Raw genomic sequence first — 21,187 nt, forward strand, 5'->3', positions numbered from 1 at the left:
GGTGTGGGCGGGACCCGAGACGCCCCCTGCGCAAGCGCAGTCCCCATGCTGCGTGCAGGGTCTCGCGCCGTGGCCCGCGCCGCGGTCACCTGCGCTCGAGGCTCTGGGGCGCTGGATCCTTGCACTGCAGCCATGTCCCGACCGCTGCAGGCAGCTTCGGGAGCCCGGGCTCGGCCCGCCACGGTGCTGGGCACCATGGAGATGGGTCGCCGCATGGACGCCCCCGCCAGCGCCGTGGCCGTGAGCGCCTTCGTGGAGCGTGGCAACAGCGAGCTGGACACGGCCTTCATGTACGGCGACGGCCAGTCTGAGAGCATCCTGGGCGGCCTGGGGCTCGGGCTGGGCGGCAGCGGCTGCAGAGGTAACGGTGGTCCCCGATGACCCCTGCGCCGGCCGGGCAGAGCTGATTCCGCCCAGCAGGACGCGGACCCAGAGTGCACGCCACCTGCCCCCACCCACCCACTCACCCCGCATCTCTAGGAACCCCGGGCTGGGCAGGCACGTCCCGCCCCGGACACCTGGGCTGGCCCCGACTCTTCTCCGCATCTCCCACCTTCCGGGGGCGCACTCGGAGCCTCCAACCCTGCCGGGCGCCCATAGCCAGCCCCCACCCCGGGCTCCATCTCCTTGCTCCCCAAGCAGGCTTTTCCCGCCCTAGACTGTCCCCTCAGTTGGCAGAATCTTTGGCAACTGCAGGGTTGCCCTGGGGGAATAGGAGATGTGGGAGAGGGGGGAGAGGCCTTTCTGTCCCTTCTGTGCTGGGGCTGTAGACCAGAGAGTGGCTGACCACTCCAGGGAGCTCAGAGGCCCCCCGGGAGCACACTGGGGGGCCTGGGGGTGGCGCAGGGCACCCGGCGCTGATAGTAGCTTCCTGCAGGAGCACCTGGGAAAGGGGGGGCTAGAGGCGGAAGTTCAGTGGCCGCGCAGGAACTCAGCTTGGACGAGCAGAGTGAGGTGTGAGGACAGCCAGTGACCCCGCACAGCCCGGGAGGGGAACGCGGTGGCCAGAGCCTGGTGCCATTGGCAGCGCCTTAGGGCACACCCTGTCCTCCCTCCCGTCCAGTCCAGTGAGGAGCTCTGCCCAGGTGCACGGCTGCAGGCACGGGTGGGCCCCTGCCTCCCCGGTCCACGCTCTGTCCGGTTCGCCTGGCCTCTCCCTGAGACTGAAGATTGCGTGTCTGAATTGGTTTTTCTTTTCTGGTCTTTCCCTGCTTCCTTCTTCGAGGCCAGGGCCAGGCTGGGCCAAAGTCCTCAGATCAGACCCGCAGCAAAGTTCACACGCAGGATGAGTGCACGGGGGTGTGGGGGAGGGGGAGCATGGAACTTGCACCCCTCTGGCCTGCAGGGTTGGCTTTGTTGCTGGCATTCTTCTCGGGGGCAGGAACTGTGTTAAATTAACTCACTTCCAAGCTGCTTGGGTGGCAGAACACAGCGGATGTGCTGTGTGGGCACCCATCAGTGAGTCTGGCGGGGAGGCGGGGCTCTCCTTGCCCCACCCTCAGACTCAGGGCTGCCGGGGCCCCTTTCCAAAGGCTGGGTTTCTTCCCTAAATGTTTCCAGGGCTGCCCACTTGAGTCTTTGCCCCACGCCGCAGCCGGACTGAGTGTAGCTGACCGTGGACCCGTGACAGCCCTGTGCAAGACATCCAGATGGAGAACCCGTGGGGGTCGAGTCTGCGCCCCCTCCTCGGTCATGTTCCACCACGCTCTGCCCTGGAATTCATGCCGTTGGAACGCAGAACGGGAGCCTCCCAGCTGTGTCTGTCTCTGGCTTTGCACGTGTCCCACACAGGGCAATGCACCTCCCACCCTTCCTTGTAGGCCGGGAACTCAGCCTGGGGAGCCTCCCCAGAGAAACGGCCCCGGACTCACAGGCTGGGCCTGGCCTGGGCTGCTTCAGCACCTGCCCCTCCGGATCGGGGGCCCTGGGAACCCTCAGATCTCTGTATCCATGGCACCTCTGCACCCTCGGTCTGTATTACAAGGCCTGGCCTAGCCAGCAGTCTGGTGACCTTGACAGTGACTGTCACAGAAGCAAACACTGAAAGCTGACTTCAGACGTTATTGAATCCTGTGACCCCTCTGTGAGAGAGCATCTTACAAACAGGGAATTGAGAGGCTCAGGGTTCATGGTGGTTCACCAAGGTGACGTGGGGTGGGAGCAGCTCTTCTAAGTCTGTTTTCTGTTCTTCCTCCAAGTGAAAATCGCCACCAAAGCCAACCCCTGGGATGGGAAATCGCTGAAGCCCGACAGCGTCCGGTCCCAGCTGGAGACGTCGCTGAAGCGGCTGCAGTGCCCCCGCGTGGACCTCTTCTATCTGCACGCGCCCGACCACGGCACCCCCGTGGAGGAGACGCTGCGCGCCTGCCACCAGCTGCACCAGGAGGTGAGGGCGGCCCACAGCTCCAGACTCTGCCCCTCTTCTCGTCGTGAAACCACCGGGAGAGGGAGCAACCAGGAGGCACGGCACGGCCCGTGTGCCCCTTCCTGGTCTCCTGGACAGCACTGGTTCTGACCGCGGCCTCTCCCCGCAGGGCAAGTTCGTGGAGCTGGGTCTCTCCAACTACGCCGCCTGGCAGGTGGCCGAAATCTACACCCTGTGCAAGAACCACGGCTGGATCCAGCCCACCGTGTACCAGGTGAGGGCCGCGCACGGAGCCTGGGTTCTCATCACCCCGGTGCGCCCATCTCCTGTGCAAGCCTAAGGATGCCAGCCCAGCTCCTCGCCTGGTTCCCTGCCTGCCCAGATGGCACCTGACTGCTCCTCCCCCATGTGGCTTTGCCCTTCGGCCTGAGCCATGTGTCTCCACCCACCCTGGGCACAGTGCTGAGGGCTCACATGATGTGGTCCTTCCTGGAGCAGTCTGCCCCCGGCCCCCAGGAGCCTCCACTTCCGAACCTCATCTGATTCCCCCCAGTGAGAACGTTTGAGCACCTGCGCTGATCCAGAACCTATTTGATTGCAATATTCCATCATCTTGTCAGTTTTTTAAACTGTAACATCTCATAGAGACAGAGAACTTGCCATCCTTCTCCTGGTTGCAAATCCAGTGTCCAGCACCTGGTGGGTACCCACAGAGGTTTCTGGAATGGTGGTCCGGCCTGGTTCCCCTCATGGGCCCAACACTGTATCCCCACCTGCTACTACCACCAGAGAGGCTGGAGATACTGCTGAGTCCTGGGCTGAGAGTCTGAAAAGAGGCAGAGGTCGCATCCCTTGCCCGGGTGCCCCCCCTGCAGCCTGTGCCTCTCCCCCAGGGCATGTACAACGCCACCACCCGCCAGGTGGAGAAGGAGCTGTTCCCCTGCCTCAGGCACTTTGGGATGAGGTTCTACGCCTACAACCCTTTGGCTGGTACGAGTCCCGCTGGGGACAGCCCTCCTGGGGTGGGAGCCCAGGCCCTGCTCTGTCTCTGCTGCTCCTGCCCGGGGGACACCCAGCCAGGGCCTGGGAAGCAAGGGGGGCCATGGGAGGAGGGGCAGGCAGCTCGCTGTCTTCTGTGGCCTCCCTCCAACCATGGGGCTCCCCACCTGTGGTCCAGAGCCCTGAGGGGTCTGGCCGCCTGTGGGAGGGCTCTGGGCCAGGGGTCTGACAGCAGCTTTCCTGCAGGGGGCCTGCTGACGGGCAGGTACAAGTATGAGGACCAGGATGCAAAAAAGCCAGAGGGCCGCTTCTTTGGGAATAACTGGGCAGAGACCTACAGGAATCGGTGAGCTGGGGCTGTCTCTGTGCACGGGGGGGGGGGGGGGGGGGGGGGGGGGCGCTGCCTAGCTGTCCCGGGGCTCCCTTACCTCCTGCACCTGCATCTTGATTACTCCAATAATAGCAGGTGGGGTTTCCTCTGCTCTGGGGCCTCTGTGAGGAGTGGGGGTCCTGGGCCCACGTGGTCTTCCACGTCCTAGCTCTGCCCTGAGAAGTCACCTGCCGGGCAGGAAAGACAGAACCAGGGCTGGAGGCTCAGGAGCCTGGGCCGGCCCTGTCTCTGCTCCCTGGTGGCCCTGGGTCAGATGGGGGCAGGTGCGTGATTCTCAGGAGCAGAGATGTCATCGGGGCCTCTGGGGAGGCTGATGTGGAGGGGACACGCCCCTCTGTGCAGCAGGGTAGGCGGGACTGCTGGCCGCCTGGCTCTCTGGCTCTGGCCCCCAGTGCCACCCCCGTGGGTCTGACCCCTGTGCCTGTCCCCACCCGCCCAGCTACTGGAAGGAGGAGCACTTCAAGGGCATTGCCCTGGTGGAGAAGGCCCTGCAGGCTGCGTATGGCAGCAGCGCCCCCAGCATGACCTCGGCCGCCCTGCGCTGGATGTACCACCACTCCCAGCTGCAGGTAAGCGCGCTGCCCTGGGCCCCAGCGTCCGCTCCTCTAGGGGATGGCTTCATCTGAAACTACACTTTCTTCTAGCTCTCGTGGGTACCCTTTCCCTTGTTATTTTTTCCCATCTAAGTGCCAGGTGTTGGAATAAGGCTTTTGCAGACATGGATGCAGTAATTACCTAGTTTTTAGGAAGAATGGCTGTCCCAGTTTCGTTGATGAGGAATTTGCCATGCATTTAACTATGTAATCCATTAGGGTCCTTGCTGGGAGCTGAGATTTCTGTGTCTCAGAGTCCCTGGTCGTCCTGGTTAAACCCGTCTCCAGCATCTGGCTTGGACTGTCACAAAGTACCTGCCACACATGAGGGTACTTCCATATACACATGGAGGAGCAGGTGTCTAGCTTAGCGGGTTGAGAAGCTCATTCACAGCCAAGGGCTGGGGGGGGGGGGTTCTGTCCCAGCATGGGGTCCTCAACTGGCTTCCCACCCACGCACACCTTGGAAGTAGCTAGGGTAGCTCTGGCCATTGGCTCCCTGCCACCCACGAAGCAGACCTGGGTTGAGTTCCCTCCTCCTGGATCCGGCCCCAGCCCAGCCCTTCCTACTGTAGCGTCTGGAGAATGAGCCACCCTGTGGAAAGCCTCTCTGTTTCTCAGATAACAATTTAAAAAATTCATAGAAAATGGACTGAGAAGATAAGTTTATATGGTGCAAAAATTATTTAAAGCTGTGCATAATAAGACTCTCCAACATGTGTTCCATAAAACTTCTATGCATGGAACTCAGAATTGTTCTGTACCAGATAGACTTTTCTTCCAACCCTGTTCCATGACCTCCCTGCAGCGCCCTCATGTACAATGGGGCTCCGTATGGAAGCCGAGAGCTTTGCCTGACTTTTCACGCCCATAGCACTCTGAAAATAGAGAAGAGGGAGTCCAGGAGAGGTTAAAGAACCAAGCCGCGTTTGCACAGCTGCTGGGTGGCAGAGCTGGGCTCTGGGCGAGCAGGGTGGCACCCGGGCAAGGACACAGCCACAGAGTCACAAAGACACAGCCGCCCCCGGCTCCTTGAGTCCTTTCTGGCACTACAGGGAGTGACCAAACCCGGACCCCACGGCGGGGCGGGCAGCTGGCTGGGCCGTGGGGGTGACGGCAGCCCCGGTGTGCACTGAGCTGACGTCTGTGTCCCCCTTGCAGGGCGCCCACGGGGACGCGGTCATCCTGGGCATGTCCAGCCTGGCGCAGCTGGAGCAGAACCTGGCAGCCGTGGAGGAAGGGCCCCTGGAGCCGGCCGTCGTGGAGGCCTTCGAGCGAGCCTGGCACCTGGTTGCCCACGACTGCCCCAACTACTTCCGCTAGGCCACTCGCGGCTCAGCTGCCATGGCCCTTATCTGAACGCCTTCTCCGCCCCCCGCCAGTCTCTGCCTTAGCTGAGGCCTCCAGACCCTCGGGGTCCATGCACTCCCTCTCCAGGCCCCCGCCTGGGCCTGTGCCTTCGCAGTGCGGGCGGCCAAGGCCGATCCTGCACAAGCTTTGCCTGCTGAGTGAGGCGGGCCCTTCCCTGGTGCAGCCTGCCCGGGTGAACCCCAACCTCGTCTCCTCTGCTGCTTGCAACTCGTCCCCAGCCCGCCCTGGGCCTGAGCGGGGGCTGAGCCAGGCGCTGGGTCTGAAAGGGCAGACGCGGTGGGAGGGGTCCCCAGGTCTCCTGGTCCCGGTGCCGGCTCCAGGCTGACCGCTCAGCAGTGGCTGCGGGCCCTCAGTCCTCCCCGGCCGCAGGGTGTCTCCCTCAGGAGCCTCGCTGGGTCCTTAGAAATGGGACCTCGGGGACGAGTCCCCGTGAGCGTCACCAGCAAGGACAAGGCCCCTCAGGAGGCCTGGCCCCTTTGTCACTGTCCCTGTCTCGGCCCTGGCTTCAGTCTCACCCAGCTGAAGCCCCTGTCCTGCCCTCCGTAAGACTCGGCCTGGGCCCTGGCCTCCTTCGCTTGGGGTGGGGCACAAGCAGCCAGGTCCAAGGTAAAGCCGCTGCCTGCAGTGCCGGCATCCCATGTGGGCGCTGGTTTGAGTCCCGGCTGCTCCACTTCTGATCCAGCTCTCTGCTGTGGCCTGGGAGAGCAGTGGAAGATGACCCACATCCTTGGGCCCCTGCACTCATGTGTGAGACCCAGAAGAAGCTTCTTGTTCCTGGCTTTGGATTGGCCCAGCCCTGGCTGTGGCAGCCATTTGGGGCGTGAACCAGCAGATGGAAGACCTTTCTCTCTCTGCCTTTCTCTCTCTTTGTAACTCTGCCTCTCAAATAAATAAAATTTTCGTTTCTTTTAAAGACACCTGTGGTATCCCTGAATCCTATATCAGAGTGGCTTTAAAAAAAAAAATGATGGACAGAGAGTAAGCTGTTTATGTTTTACTTCCCAAGTGTTACTACCAATAGAAATAGACATAAGTTATGTATACGGAGGAGTTAAAGCAGCCTGTGGGAACTGGGAGTAAATGATAAGAAACAAGAACTTTGTTTCACAACTCAGCTGCATCAAGGTCCAAACACTCGTAGGCAGCGCCGGGCCTGCAAGCCACCTAGTTCATGCCTAAAGAGCGGAGCGTCCGGGGTTGAAGCCAGGCCCGTGCAGGCTCGTTTATCTGATGAACTGAAGGAAAACGGATGCACCTTACAAGCATTAAGATCAAAAATGCCAGCGCTGCGGCTCACTAGGCTAATCCTCCGCCTTGCGGCGCCGGCACACCGGGTTCTAGTCCCGGTCGGGGCGCCGGATTCTGTCCCGGTTGCCCCTCTTCCAGGCCAGCTCTCTGCTGTGGCCCGGGAGTGCAGTGGAGGATGGCCCAAGTGCTTGGGCCCTGCACCCCATGGGAGACCAGGAGAAGCACCTGGCTCCTGCCTTCGGATCAGCGCGGTGCACTGGCCGCAGCAGCCATTGGAGGGTGAACCAATGGCAAAAGGAAGACCTTTCTCTCTCTCTCTCTCTCTCTCTCTCACTGTCCACTCTGCCTGTCAAAAAATAAAAAATTAAAAAAAGATCAGAAAACAAGAAGTCAGCAGCTGCCTCATCAACACTGCGAGGTGGCTGCCTAGTGACCTCCTGCAGAAATTCTCACAGAGTTGCCCTTGTTTGGGGCCGGCGCTGTGACATAGTGGGTAAAGCTGCCGCCTGCAGTGCCGGCATCCCATATGGGTGCTGGTTCGAGTCCCAGCTGCTCCACTTCTGATTTAGCTCTCTGCTGTGGCCTGGGAAGGCAGTGGAGAATGGCCCAAGTGCTTGGCCCCTGCACCCACATGGGAGACCTGGAGGAAGCTCCTGGTTTCAAGCTTCAGCCTGGCCCAGCCCGGCCCCCTGCAGCCATTTGGGGAGTGAACCAGGATGGAAGACCTCTCTCTCTCTCTCTCTCTCTCTCTGTGTGTGTGTGTGTGTGTGTGTGCCTCTCCTCTGTAGCTCTGACTTTCAAATAAATATATTTTTTAAAATTGGCCTGTTTGATGACAGGAGTGAGCAGCATCATTATGGTTGGGAAGGGCTCGAGTGGCTTTCTTGGGTGTTTTTCTATTAAAGCTTTGTGCAACTCTCAAACGTGCTCATGATCAGTTGTTATCATTCTTTGGTCTTCCAGAATGTCAACAAACAAAATGCCTTCAGCCTCCTACAAAACTGTGGCCACTCTTGGTTGGCCAGCTTTTGCTTTTGCCTGTTTTTTTATTTATTTATTTGAAAGAGCATCAGCAAGAACATGGGAGAGACAGAGACATCGTCCACCTGCTGGTTCATTCTTCAAACGGCCACAACAGCCAAGTCAAGGTGAGGCTGAAGCCGGTAGCCAGGGAGTGCATCCGGGTCTCCCTCGGGGGTGCAGGAGCCCAAGCACTTGGACCATCCACTGCCTTCCCAGGTGCATCAGCAGGAGGCTGGAGGGAAAACAGCAGCCGGGACTTAAACCAGCACTTGATAGGAGACGCTGCTGTCATGAGTGGCCGCTCACGCCGCCGCACCGCAGAGCCGGGCCCCTGGTTTTTGCTTTGGGCCACTTCCAGCTGTTGGTGGTCATTGCTTTGTTGTGGTTTGTCTTCAGGGCTGCACTGGCAAAGCCAAGTTTCACCTCTGGGGACAGTCCCTGGAGGGGCTCCCTGCTCCCCTGTGCCACAGTTCCAGTGGCAGCTCCGCCTTTCTCTGCCGCTGACCTGGCTGCACCAGTTCGGGCGCCCACTGAGCAGAAACGTGCTCGCCGTTACAGTGGTTGTCCGGAGCCGTATAACCTGCTGGGCTGTGCTTCTGCTGTCGATCACAAGTCCTCTCCAACCAGGATGTCAACGAGATTACATTTTTCTTTGAAAATTGGTGTGGACTGTTTGCTGCTTCAGGTTTTGTCTTCAATGTCATATTGTTTTCCTTTAGTGTTATTTGTGAAATTATTATTCGCTTGAAAAGCGGAGAGGCCCACAGACAGAGGTTTCTAACTATTTCACCCCCAGTTGCCCACAAGAGCCAGGGCTGGGCCAGGCCACATCTGGAAGCCAAGAACTCAGTCCCGGCTTCCCACGAGGGTGGAGGAACCCAAGTTGTTAACCCATTACCTGCTGCCCCCCGAGGGGGTGTGCATTACCAGGAAGCTTGAATGGAGGCTGGAGCAGCGGAACAGGAGCCCAGGCACTGTGCAAGATGCAGGCATCCCACGCAGCAGCTGAGCCACTCAGCAGATGCCCTCCTGTCTTGCCCCCCCCCTTTTAAAAGAGGTTTATTTATTTGAGAAGCAGAGTTATAGACAGAGAGAGGCAGAGACAGAGATCTTCCATCCACTGGTTCACTCCCCAAACCGCTGCAATGGCTGGAGCTGCGCCCAACCAAAGCCAGGAGCCAGGAGCTTCTTCCCGGTCTCCCAAGTAGGTGGCAGCGGCCCGAGCACTTGGTCCATTGTCCCCTGCTTTCTCAGGCCGTAGCAGAGAACTGGATCAGAAGAGGAGCAGCCAGGACTCCAACTGGCGTCCATATGGGATGCTGGCACTGTAGGCAGAGGCCTAGCCTACTACGCCACAGCACCGGCCCCATCTTGTCCCTTTCTGAATCAAGTTATCCATTTACAAAATGCATAATGCAGGTCCTTTTAAATTGTTTTTATTTTTTAAAATAAATTATTTATTTGAAAGGCAGAGTTAGAGAGAGAGAGAGATCTAACATCTGCTGGTTCACTCCCCAAATGGCTGCTGGGCTGATCTGAAGCCAGGAGCCAGGAGCTTCATCCACAAACGTGCAGGAGCCCAAGCACTTGGGCCATCCTCCTCTGCTTTCCCCGGGCGCATTAACAGGAAGCTGGATCCGGAAGTAGAGCAGCCGGGACTCGAACCTGAGCTCACGTGGGATGCTGGTGCCAGAGGCAGGGGCTTTAGCCGCCACTATGCCACAGAGCTGACCCAGCTTCCTGATTTCTTAAAATGGAAGTCTGAAAAAAAACCCGGAAATTTGGAGCCCTGATTTCAGGTATGTTCACTAAGTATTGAAGTAAATTTCCCTCAATACTTTCGTAGCTGCATCTCACTAAATGCGAATTGTCATGTTTTCATTTTAATTCGGCTCAAAATACGTCCTCATTTCTCTTGTGATTACACTTTGAATCTACAGGTTTCTTAAAAGTGTATTTTTACTCACTCGCCACGCCCCCGCCCCCGCCCACTTCATCGAGCTCTCGCCACGCCCCCGCCCTCGCCCCCTCCAGCCGCGAGCTCGCCACGCCCCGCCCGATTCTCCACCCTCTCGCCACGCCCCCGCCCCGCCCACTTCATCGAGCTCTCGCCTCGCCTCCGACCCCCCCCACTTCACCATGCTCTCGCCACGCCCCCGCCCTCGCCCCTCCAGCCGCAAGCTCGTCACGCCCCGCCCGAGTCTCCACCCTCTCGCCACGCCCCCGCCCCGCCCACTTCATCGAGCTCTCGCCTCGCCTCCGACCCCCCCCACTTCACCATGCTCTCGCCACGCCCCCGCCCTCGCCCCCTCCAGCCGCGAGCTCGCCACGCCCCGCCCGATTCTCCACCCTCTCGCCGCGCCTCCGCCCCTTCACCGCGCCCTCACCACGCCTCCGACCCCGCCCCCTCCACACGCCAAGCGCCACGGCCCCGCCCTCTACACCGGACTCTCACCACGCCTCCGACCCCGCCACCATCAGCCGCGAGCTCGCCGCGGCCCCGCCTGATTCTCCGCGCCCTCGCCAAGCCCCCGACCCCGCCCGCTTCTCCTCCCGCTCCCCACGCCTCCGCCCCCTCACCGCGCTCTCGCCACGCCCCCTACCACGGCTCTCCTGCTCTGACCCCGCCCCTCGCTCCGCCCTCTTCTGCCCGCTGCTCCCTCCGCAGTCAAACTGGGCGCCACAAGTGTCCGAGCCTCTGGCCGCCGCCCGCTGTGAGCTGCGCCAGAGCGATCTCAGTCCTCAGCCGCCGCCGCCGCCAGCATGTCCTGTCCGGTGAAGCAGCGCCGGCCGGCCACCGTGCTGGGCGCCATGCAGATGGGGAGCCGCATGGACGCCCCCGCCAGCGCCGCGTCGGTGCGAGCCTTCCTGGAGCGCGGCCACAACGAGATAGACACGGCCTTCGTCTACGCGGACGGCCAGTCCGAGACCATCCTGGGCGGCCTGGGGCTCGGGCTGGGCGGCGGCGACTGCAAAGGTAAGGGCTGCCCCTGACGTCCCCCCGAGAGCCGCCGTTCCCGCCGCGTGGGGCGCCGACCCGGCCCACATCAGCAGCGCTGGGGCGCCCGCGCTCATCCCGTCCCGGGTCCCTAGACGGTATTGAGTCCTTGCTCCCTGCCTCCCTTTTCCCCTGCGGGAAAACTGCCCAGGACCCACCTGCCAGCTTCAATCCAACCCTGGTCTGTCCTGGAGCCCCTAGGCCAGGCCCCCTTCGTAGGGGCACTGAAAACGCTGGACGCTGGCCCCAGCACCGCAGATGCCCCTGACCCTGCCCTTCCCGTCCCGGCTCCGGTTTGCACAGCCCCCATCAGACGGGGGAGTCTGGGGGAGATCTTCTTCCGTGGCCCAGGCCAGCCTCGCCCAGACCCTCGACTTTGTTCCAGTGCCCTGTTGGACGGGCAGCGCCTCCAGCGTGAGAGCCATGGTGGCCCCTGAGCAGTGGGGAGCAAACAGCGTCCGCAGGCTGCAGGAGCCAAGTCCACCGTCCTGCAAGCCCAGATCCAGGTGCCCAGGAGGGAGCCTTTCCCCAGGGGAGTGCAGAAGGCTGTGGTCAGACAAGGGAACGGTGTCCTTAAAGAGGGGGCAGAAGCTTACCCAGGAGTAAGAGGGAACGGGGACATCCAGGCAGTGGCTCTGGGTGTGCAAAGGCACTGAGGTTCTGCCATGTGCTGGAGAGTCACAAGCCACTTAGGGGGGCTGGGGCACTCCTCCTGGATCAGAGACTGTGGAGGTGCTGACCCTGCCTGGCCGGCACAGAGGGACCTCAGGAGTGTCAGCTGTGGCGGTGCTATGCGTTGGCAGGATGCGGAGGCTTTGCCTGGTGGAGTCCCACCCCTGAGTCACAGATCAGACAAATGCAGCCCTGCAAGGACCCCCAGCGTCCCCCTTCTAGCCCCTGGGTCATCGGATTTCAGGTTACCCTTGTGGGATTTTTTTGTTTTGTTTGCTTGTGTCCTTATCCAAATCGTTCTGCATTGCTGATCCCAGGGTCAAAGTGCTCACAGTCCGATCCGGAAGGGGTGACATGGAAGTGTCCCGATCCGGAAGGGGAGGGGTGACATGGAAGTGTCCCAAATGAGTATTCAAACCGGTTTTCTCCCTGTCGAAAGCTCGCCCACACCCGGTGTTATGGCCCCTGGCTTTTGCCCATGACCCCATGCTGTCAACTGAGCTCGCCCCTCAGCAGATGGCAGCCTCAGCCTTCCCTTTGGAATGGGATGGCATTCTAAGCAAAGCTTCCGGAGCTCCCAGGCCAGCCTTCGGGGTCTGTGCACTCGGTTCCTCCAGCCCCTTGTGACTTCCCTGCATCCCGGACCCTGGGGCCACCTTTGCACCATGAGCCCTCAAAGACAGGGCAAGTGTCCCTCCTGCAGTCCCTCGGCCAGGCCCTGGCCCACCATGCTCCCCAGGAAGCATCCGGGTACTGATAAAGAGTCAAGAGCTCCCCTCTGCTATGGCCTGGGAAAGCAATAGAAGATGGCCCAAGTGCTTGGGCCCCTGCACCCGTGTGGGAGACCCGGAGGAAGCTCCTGGCTCCTGGTTTCAGATCGGCGCAGCTCCAGCCGTTGCGGCCATCTCTCTCTCTACCTCTCTCTGTAATTCTGTCTTTCAAATAAATAAAATAATTCTTTAAAAAAAAAAAAAGTCAAGAGCTCCCTACAGTCAGAGCCATTTCCACGCCTACATTCCAGGTGAGAGGATGGGGGCTCAGAGAGAATAAGAAACAAGTTCAAGGCCCTGGAGCTGGGGAAGGCAGAGCTGAGATGTGCCGCAGGACTCTCTCCATGGTTCCACTGCACCCCGTCCGATGTTTGGGAAACTGGCCTGAGCCTCATGTGTGTTTCCTCACAGTGAAAATCGCCACCAAGGCCCTTCCACTGGACGGGAGGACGCTGAATCTTGACACCATCCGGTCCCAGCTGGAGACGTCGCTGAAGCGGCTGCAGTGCCCCCGCGTGGACCTCTTCTATCTACACTTGCCTGACCACACCACACCCGTGGAGGAGACGCTGCGCGCCTGCCACCAGCTGCACCAGGAGGTGAGGGCGGCCCACAGCTCCAGACACGGACTCTGCCCCTCTTCTCGTCGTGAAACCACCGGGAGAGGGAGCAACCAGGAGGCACGGCACGTCCCGCGTGCCCCTTCCTGGTCTCCTGGGCAGCACTGGTTCTGACCGCGGCCTCTCCCCGCAGGGCAAGTTTGTGGAGCTGGGTCTCTCCAACTACGCCGCCTGGCAGGTAGCCGAGATCTGCACCCTGTGCAGGAGCCACGGCTGGATCCAGCCCACCGTGTACCAGGTGAGGGCTGCGCTGTGGACCGGGGCTGCAGGGTTCTGCTCTCCTGGGATCCTGCGCCCTATGGACAGCCCCTGCACTCCGATCCCTCCATGAACAGATCCCAGGTGGCGCTGGCACTGGCACACGTCCTAGCTCCCCAGCTGGGCCCAGGCACCTGCTCCCCCCAAGCTCGGGTGTGCACTAGGTGCCTGCCTTCCCCGCTTGGCTTCCCACTGCAGCCTGGCACGGTGCTCCCCTCCCTGGGAGGAGCGCTCAGGTCTCACCCAGGTGGCTCCTCCCTGGGAAGCTTTCCCCATGGCTCTCAGGCCCCACCCTGACCTCCCCCTCCCTCAGTCAACAAATGATTGTCCTCCACGCGGTGAGCGCCAGGCTTGGGCCCAGAACTTCCCACTGTACACGGATGGCCTCTTTCCACGGTTGCACCTGTTTACTGTCTGCCTTGCTCTAAGTTATTATTGGAGGGACATGGACTTTAGGCTGTGGGGTCTCTGGTACTGAGCCAGAGGGTGCCTAGCACTGAGGTTGAATGAAGGAATTCTCCTTAGACATACGCACCCCGTAAGTATATGCCACATCCCTGATGGTTGATGTGCTAGGATGGTAAGGACTGAACGGAGGGTCCCACAGGGTACTGTGGGCCCCCCTACAGCTGGTGCCTCTCCCCCAGGGCATGTACAACGCCACCACCCGCCAGGTGGAGAAGGAGCTGTTCCCCTGCCTCAGGCACTTTGGGATGAGGTTCTATGCCTACAACCCTTTGGCTGGTATGCATCCCCCTGGGGACAGCCCTCCTGGGGTGGGAGCCCAGGCCCTGCTCTGTCTCTGCTGCTCCTGCCCCGGGGGACACCCAGCCAGGGCCTGGGAAGCAAGGGGGGCCATGGGAGGAGGGGCAGGCAGCTTGCTCCCTCCTGTGGCCTTCCTCCAACCCTGGGGCTCCCCACCTGTGGTCCAGGGCCCAGAGGGGTCTGGCAGCCTCTGGGAGGACTCTGGTCCAGGGTTCTGATAGCAGCCTTCCTGCAGGGGGCCTGCTGACGGGCAGGTACAAGTATGAGGACCAGGATGCAGAAATAAAGCCGGTGGGCCGCTTCTTTGGGAATAAGTGGGCTGAGATCAACAGGAATCGGTGAGCTGGGGCTGTCTTTGTGCAGGGTGGTGGGGGTTGGGAGAGGGGCAGTTGTTGGAATGTTGGAGGGGAGAAGCACATTTGCCAGGCTGCTTCGGGGCGGGGGGGGGGGGGTTGGAATCTCTTACAGCCTGCGTTACTTCTGCCACAGCCTCAGTGGGGTTTCCTCTGCTCTGGGGCCTCTGTGAGGAGTGGGGGTCCTGGGCCCACGTGGTCTTCCACGTCCTAGCTCTGCCCTGAGAAGTCACCTGCCGGGCAGGAAAGACAGAACCAGGGCTGGAGGCTCAGGAGCCTGGGCCGGCCCTGTCTCTGCTCCATGGTGGCCCTGGGTCAGATGGGGGCAGGTGCGTGATTCTCAGGAGCAGAGATGTCATCGGGGCCTCTGGGGAGGCTGATGTGGAGGGGACACGCCCCTCTGTGCAGCAGGGTGGGCGGGGACTGCTGGCTGCCTGGCTCTCTGGCCCTGGCCCCCAGTGCCACCCCCGTGGGTCTGACCCCTGTGCCTGTCCCCACCCGCCCAGCTACTGGAAGGAGGAGCACTTCAAGGGCATCGCCCTGGTGGAGAAGGCCCTGCAGGCTGCGTATGGCAGCAGTGCCCCCAGCATGACCTCGGCCGCCCTGCGCTGGATGTACCACCACTCCCAGCTGCAGGTAAGCGCGCTGCCCTGGGCCCCAGCGTCCGCTCCTCTAGGGGGCCAGAGGGGACTGCTAGAGTTTGTCTTCTTGTGAAATTTCTTGTTTTCCACTGTGTTATCTTAAGTTGTTTTGTTTTGTTTTGTTTTAAAGCTGTATTTATTGATTGAAAGGCAGAGTTACAGGGAGTTGAGGCAAAGACAGAGAGAAAGAGAGGGAGAGGTCTCTATCCACAGGTTCACTCCCTAAATGGCCACAACGGCCGGAGCTGGGTTGATCCAAACCCAGGATCCTGGAGCATCTTTCATGCCTCCCACTTGGGTGCAGGGGCCAAAGCACTTGGACCTTCTGCTAATGTCCATGCACATTAGCAAGGAGCTGGATCAGAAGTGGAGCAGACGGGGCTCACACCTGTTCCCATATGGGTTGCCGGCACTGCAGGTGGAGGCTTTCCCCACAAAGTCACAGCTCCGGCCCCTAAATTAAGTCTTTTTCAGATGTTCTTTGTTCCCGGGTGGGTGCCAAGGTTTGTAATAAAGTTTTTATGAACATTAAGTTAGCTATGACTTCGGCCTCATGAGTATGATCTCCCAATGCTGTGGATGCGGAAGCTCAAGTGCACACAGCTAATAAAGGGATTACAATGTTAACACAGCTTTAACTGCAAAACCCATCAGTCTCACTCCTCTGCTGGGAGCTGTGGTTCTCTCTCCTGCTGTCCCCAGTCTTCCTGGTGAAACCATTTTTCCACCATCAGCCTAGGACTTTCAGAGGACATGCCACAAGGAGGCTGCTTCCAAATGTGTGGAGAGAAATGGCACTGAGGTTTCCACTAAGGGGCCGGAGCTCTCCTTCAGAGCACCTGGGCACCACTCCCAGCTCTGATCCTGACCCCTGTTCTTGCTAAGGCAGACCCTGGGAGGCAGCAACAAAGGCTGAGGTAGTTGGATCCCTGCCACCCGCATGGGAGACCTGGATTGTGTTCCCACCTCCTGGCTGTTGCGGGCCTTAGGGGAGTGAACCGTTGGATGGGAGCCATCTCTGCCAGTCTGTCACTCTGGTTCTTGATTTCTCAAATAATAATAATTAGGAAAATGGAATTAAAACATAAGTCTACTTGATGCGTAAAATTTTTTTTAAAGATTTATTTATTTATTTGAAAGTCAGAGTTACACAGAGAGAGAAGAAGAGGCAGAGAGAGAGAGAGAGAGATAGAAAGAGAGAAGTCTTCCATCTGCTGGTTCACTCCAGATGGCCACTATGATCAGAGCTGGGCCAATCTGAAGCCAGGAGCCAGGAGCTTCTTCTGGGTTTCCCATGTGGGTGCAGGGGCCCAAGGACTTGGGTCGTCTTCTACTGCTTTCCCAGGCCATAACAGAGAGCTGGATCAGAAGTCAAGCAGCTGGGGCTTGAACCAGCGGCCATAGGTGCAAACATTTTGAAACATAAATACCAGGAGTCTTCCAGCAGTTCATGGACAATGCACATTATGAAAAACTAGGCGTGGATTTCAATTAAGTTTTATTTTTTAAAAGATTTATTTTATTTATTTGAAAGAGTTACAGAGGAAGGTAGAGACAGAGAGAGAGAGAGGTCTTCCATCCGCTGGTCCACTCCCCAGATGGCCACAATGGCTGGAGCTGCACCGATCCGAAGCCAGGAGCCAGGAGCTTCTTCCGGGTCTCCCACGTGAGCACGGTGGCCCAAGGACCTGGGCCATCTCCACCACTATCCCAGGCCACAGCAGAGAGCTGGACTGGAAGAGGAGCAGCAGGGACTAGAACCAGCGCCCATATGGGATGCCGGCACTTTAGGCCAGGGTGTTAACCCGTGGTTCGCCAGTCCCTAAACTTATCTTCAAATTCCTTTTTCCATGACCTCCTTCCTCACCTCCATGTATATATAGTAGGGGCTTTTCATGACTTTTCACACTCATAAGCACTCTGAAAATAGAGAAGAGTGAGTATCAGAGAGGTTAAAGAACCAAGTCGGCCGGCGCCGCGGCTCACTAGGCTAATCCTCTGCCTTGCGGCGCCGGCACACCGGGTTCTAGTCCCGGTCGGGGCGCCGGATTCTGTCCCAGTTGCCCCTCTTCCAGGCCAGCTCTCTGCTGTGGCCAGGGAGTGCAGTGGAAGATGGCCCAAGAGCTTGGGCCCTGCACCCCATGGGAGACCAGGAGAAGTACCTGGCTCCTGCCATTGGATTAGCGCGGCGCGCCGGCCGCAGCGCGCTGGCTGCGCGGCCATTGAGAGGTGAACCAACAGAAAAAAAATGAAGACCTTTCTCTCTGTCTCTCTCTCTCACTGTCCACTCTGCCTGTCAAAAAAAAAAAAAAAAAAAAAAACAAGCCACGGGGCCGGCACCGTGGCACACTTGGTTGATCCTCTGCCTACGGCACCGGCATCCCATATGGGCGCCAGTTCTGGTCTCAGCTGCTCCTCTTCCAGTCCAGCTCTCTGCTGTGGCCCAGGAAGTCAGTGGAAGATGGCCCAAGTGCTTGGGCCCCTGCACCAGTGTGGGCAACCAGGAGGAGCTACCTGGCTCCTGGCTTTAGATTGGCCCAGTGCCGGCTGTGACGGCCATTTGGGGAGTGAACCAACAGAGGAAAGACCTTTCTCTCTGTCTCTCTCTCCCACTGTCTATTACTCTGTCAAATAAAAAAAAAAAAAAAAAAAAAGAAGAAGAAGAAGAAGAAAAAGAAGAAAGAACCAAGCCACGTTTGCACAGCTGCTGGGTGGCAGAGCTGGGCTCTGGGCGAGCAGGGTGGCACCCGGGCAAGGACACAGCCACAGAGTCACAAAGACACAGCCGCCCCCGGCTCCTTGAGTCCTTTCTGGCACTACAGGGAGTGACCAAACCCGGACCCCACGGCGGGGCGGGCAGCTGGCTGGGCCATGGGGGTGATGGCAGCCCCGGTGTGCACTGAGCTGACGTCTGTGTCCCCCTTGCAGGGCGCCCACGGGGACGCGGTCATCCTGGGCATGTCCAGCCTGGCGCAGCTGGAGCAGAACCTGGCAGCCGTGGAGGAAGGGCCCCTGGAGCCGGCCGTCGTGGAGGCCTTCGAGCGAGCCTGGCACCTGGTTGCCCACGACTGCCCCAACTACTTCCGCTAGGCCACTCGCGGCTCAGCTGCCATGGCCCTTATCTGAACGCCTTCTCTGCCCCCCCCCCGCCCCCCCGCCAGTCTCTGCCTTAGATGAGGCCTCCAGACCCTCGGGATCCATGTGCCCCCTCCAGGCTCCGGCCTGGGCCTGTGCCTTCGCAGTGCGGGCGGCCAAGGCCGATCCTGCACAAGCTTTGCCTGCTGAGTGAGGCGGGCCCTTCCCTGGTGCAGCCTGCCCAGGTGAACCCCAACCTCATCTCCTCTGCTGCTTGCAACTCGTCCCCAGCCCGCCCTGGGCCTGAGCGGGGGCTGAGCCAGGCGCTGGGTCTGAAAGGGCAGACGCGGTGGGAGGGGTCCCCAGGTCTCCTGGTCCTGGTGCCAGCTCCAGGCTGACCGCTCAGCAGTGGCTGCGGGCCCTCAGTCCTCCCCGGCCGCAGGGTGTCTCCCTCAGGAGCCTCGCTGGGTCCTTAGAAATGGGACCTCGGGGACGAGTCCCCGTGAGCGTCACCAGCAAGGACAAGGCCCCTCAGGAGGCCTGGCCCCTTTGTCACTGTCCCTGTCTCTGCCCTGGCTTCAGTCTCACCCAGCTGAAGCCCCTGTCCTGCCCTCGGTAAGACTCGGCCTGGGCCCTGGCCTCCTTCGCTTGGGGTGGGGCACAGGCAGCCGGGTCCCATGGCCTCTGCCAGTCCCTGGAGGCTGGGGGTAGAGGCCCAGGCCTGCTGGTGGCTGTTTGCCCATCCTCCACATCTCCCTGCTTAGACTCCCTCCAGACCTGGGCTGGGATGAGGCTTCAAGTACATATTGAGGGCAGCAGTGCAGGCAGCCAGCACTTGGAGCTGTCTCTTGAAATTCTAAAGGGGCTCACTTGGAAATCCAGACCCTGTCATGAATTTATAAAACTCTGATCTCAGAGGCTCCTGGCCTCGGTCAGCCCAGCTCCAGTCGTGGCAGCCACTTGGGAGTGAACCAGGGGATGAAAGATCTCTCACTCTCTCTGCCTCTGCCTCTCTGTAACTGTTTCAAATAAATAAAGGAATATTTAAAAAATGAAAGAGAGAGAGAGAGAAAGAGAGAGAGAGAGAAGGAGGTGGCCCTCCTGTTTCATCTGTAGCCGAAGTCCCCGGTATGAGCGGTGCACCTCCTGCAGCTGAGTGGCTTAATTCGATGAAGTGGCCCCCGTTGATACAACCCTTAAAAAAATCCTTGCCAGCTTTTCTCTTAGAGAAGTTCTGCAACGAACTCATCCCAAGACTCACCTGGAAATTCCAGGGACCCCGAGTAGCACAGTGATGTGGAAAAAGCAAGTTGGAAGGCTGGTGTCTCCTGATTTGGGACTTGCTAGAGAGCTACAGTGGTGACAGTGTGGTGTGGGCACAAGGACAGAGGTAACTCAGGGGCAGGCAGGGTCCTGAAACTCCTCTGCACGCGTCCCGTGAGTTGATTCTGGAGGCGGGCATCACGTCCACTGGGTGGGGGCAGAATCGTCCTCCTCGCGCAGAGCTGGGCCAGCTGGGTGTCCTCACGCAGAAGCTGCAGGATGGAAGCCTTGCTCAGACCAGTCGCCCAGATGAACTCCAGACGGACTGAGCCCCCAAGTGGAAGGGCTACAATTCTAAAACTGTAAGGGGAAAGCATAGGAGTGAATCTCCATGACCTTGGGCTACACAGTGGCTTCTTAGCTGAGACACCAAGAGCCCAAACAAGGAAAGAAAAATGAGAAGCAGCGGACACTAAGTGATGGAACAAGGACGTGAGCCTCCGCCGTGCTCCCTCATTGCCCAAAGGAGTAAACCCTGGGCACTCCTCGCCCTTGAACTGTTGGGCAGGAAGTTAGGTATGAGCTTATGTGTGTGTGACAAAGGCCTCCGGAGAAGACTTCTACGTCCAGCATATGCATCTACATCTCAAAGTTATCCCGATAACGTTTCAGGGGCAGCCCAGCATTCGCATCCTGCCCTGCCCCCTTCTACCTGATAACCTGCCAGGTGGGAGCCCCGCCCCTTCTGCCTGACAAATCTTCCACAATCTCCCAGATGCAGTCTAGTGTCTGCATTTCAAACACCCTGCTCCGGATCCCCATTCTCTAGGGGGCCCTGCTCACCCTTCCTCTGAACCCAGGGTGGCGCCAGCTAGGCTTCCTCCTGTCTGATACCTTCAGGGGAAAACTCAGACAGGAGCTTCTTAATATTTACAGCCGTAAAATCCTTTGTTTCAGGAGGAGATGTGTCAAGACAAAGACCCATCTCCTTAAACACCCCACCCCCCACCCCCCACCCCCACCCCCCGGCCTCAACCGGACTGTGCGCTCAGCCCTCTGCCTCTCTGCCTGCCTGGCCTGGTCAGGTGTACTCTCGCCACTCAACCATGTAACCTCACTCCCCTCCTCCCACTCTGAGCGACTGGGCACTCTCTCAGGTCCTGTCTGGAGAGGTGCCCATCCGTCCTTACGGATGTCCCTACCCTAACAAACTTTGCTATTTTACCTCCCACTACTCTGTCTCACGCCTGAATTCTTTCTTGCGCGAAGACAAGAACCCTGCAATTTCTCCGGTAACACACTTACAACAGTAACATATACAAACAGTTGAACAATGGGCCAAGGACCAGAACAGACCTTTCTCCAAGGAGACACATACACACACACACACACACACACACACACACACACACACACGGCAGGAGCTGCTCAAGGCATTACTCTGAGGGAAAGCCCAAGATCACAATGACTCAGCAGGAGAAAGCAGTTCAAACCACACCTACTAGGACGGCTAGGGGAAAGGAGACAGTGCCGCTGAGGATCTGCAGAACTTGGGCCTTCCCACCCTGCTGGTGGGAAAGTGGCCCAGAAGGGCCGTGGGGGAGCAGGCTGGCAGCTTCTCCCAGATTAAGCACAGAGGTCGTGTGGCCCACCAGGCCGCTCCTCCTGCATTTAGTCCAGAAAAGTGAAAACTTGTATCCACATCGAGGCTTCCAGGAATGTCCACAGCAGCATCATTCATAACAGACAAAAAGTGGAGGGGCCGGCGCTGTGGTGCAGTGG

The 21,187-nt window shown here is 59.3% G+C and overlaps 2 protein-coding genes across 2 annotated transcripts; both read left to right on the top strand.

Moving 5' to 3' along the window:
- The first annotated feature begins 7 nt into the window (after positions 1 to 7).
- On the top strand, positions 8 to 6,636 carry LOC100352937 (aflatoxin B1 aldehyde reductase member 4). Its single transcript, XM_017346514.4, has 7 exons — positions 8 to 361; positions 2,199 to 2,386; positions 2,535 to 2,639; positions 3,259 to 3,355; positions 3,611 to 3,710; positions 4,195 to 4,324; positions 5,510 to 6,636. The coding sequence occupies exons 1-7, from the start codon at positions 46 to 48 to the stop codon at positions 5,669 to 5,671; spliced, it is 1,098 nt and encodes a 365-aa protein (XP_017202003.4). The 5' UTR covers positions 8 to 45; the 3' UTR covers positions 5,672 to 6,636.
- A 3,997-nt stretch (positions 6,637 to 10,633) lies between these two features.
- LOC138850720 (aldo-keto reductase family 7 member A3-like) lies at positions 10,634 to 20,639 on the top strand. Its single transcript, XM_070079211.2, has 7 exons — positions 10,634 to 10,967; positions 12,842 to 13,029; positions 13,184 to 13,288; positions 13,956 to 14,052; positions 14,309 to 14,411; positions 14,933 to 15,062; positions 17,996 to 20,639. Exons 1-7 carry the CDS (start codon positions 10,754 to 10,756, stop codon positions 18,155 to 18,157), a joined length of 999 nt encoding a protein of 332 aa, XP_069935312.1. The 5' UTR covers positions 10,634 to 10,753; the 3' UTR covers positions 18,158 to 20,639.
- Positions 20,640 to 21,187: the final 548 nt, after the last annotated feature.

The sequence above is a fragment of the Oryctolagus cuniculus genome, chromosome 7, assembly GCF_051225735.1.
Source record: "Oryctolagus cuniculus isolate XC-2025 breed Fujian yellow rabbit chromosome 7, ASM5122573v1, whole genome shotgun sequence".
Taxonomy (NCBI): Eukaryota; Metazoa; Chordata; class Mammalia; order Lagomorpha; family Leporidae; genus Oryctolagus; species Oryctolagus cuniculus.

What these genes read in the sequence shown, in the direction of transcription:
- LOC100352937 (XM_017346514.4), top strand. Translation starts at nt 46, where the DNA reads ATGCTGCGTGCAGGGTCTCGCGCCGTGGCCCGCGCCGCGGTCACCTGC. An exon ending in GGGCGGCAGCGGCTGCAGAG is followed by an intron (nt 362 to 2,198) that starts GTAACGGTGGTC and finishes TCTTCCTCCAAG; the next exon opens with TGAAAATCGCCACCAAAGCC. An exon ending in GCCACCAGCTGCACCAGGAG is followed by an intron (nt 2,387 to 2,534) that starts GTGAGGGCGGCC and finishes CTCTCCCCGCAG; the next exon opens with GGCAAGTTCGTGGAGCTGGG.
- LOC138850720 (XM_070079211.2), top strand. Translation starts at nt 10,754, where the DNA reads ATGTCCTGTCCGGTGAAGCAGCGCCGGCCGGCCACCGTGCTGGGCGCC. An exon ending in GCCACCAGCTGCACCAGGAG is followed by an intron (nt 13,030 to 13,183) that starts GTGAGGGCGGCC and finishes CTCTCCCCGCAG; the next exon opens with GGCAAGTTTGTGGAGCTGGG. An exon ending in ACCACCACTCCCAGCTGCAG is followed by an intron (nt 15,063 to 17,995) that starts GTAAGCGCGCTG and finishes TCCCCCTTGCAG; the next exon opens with GGCGCCCACGGGGACGCGGT.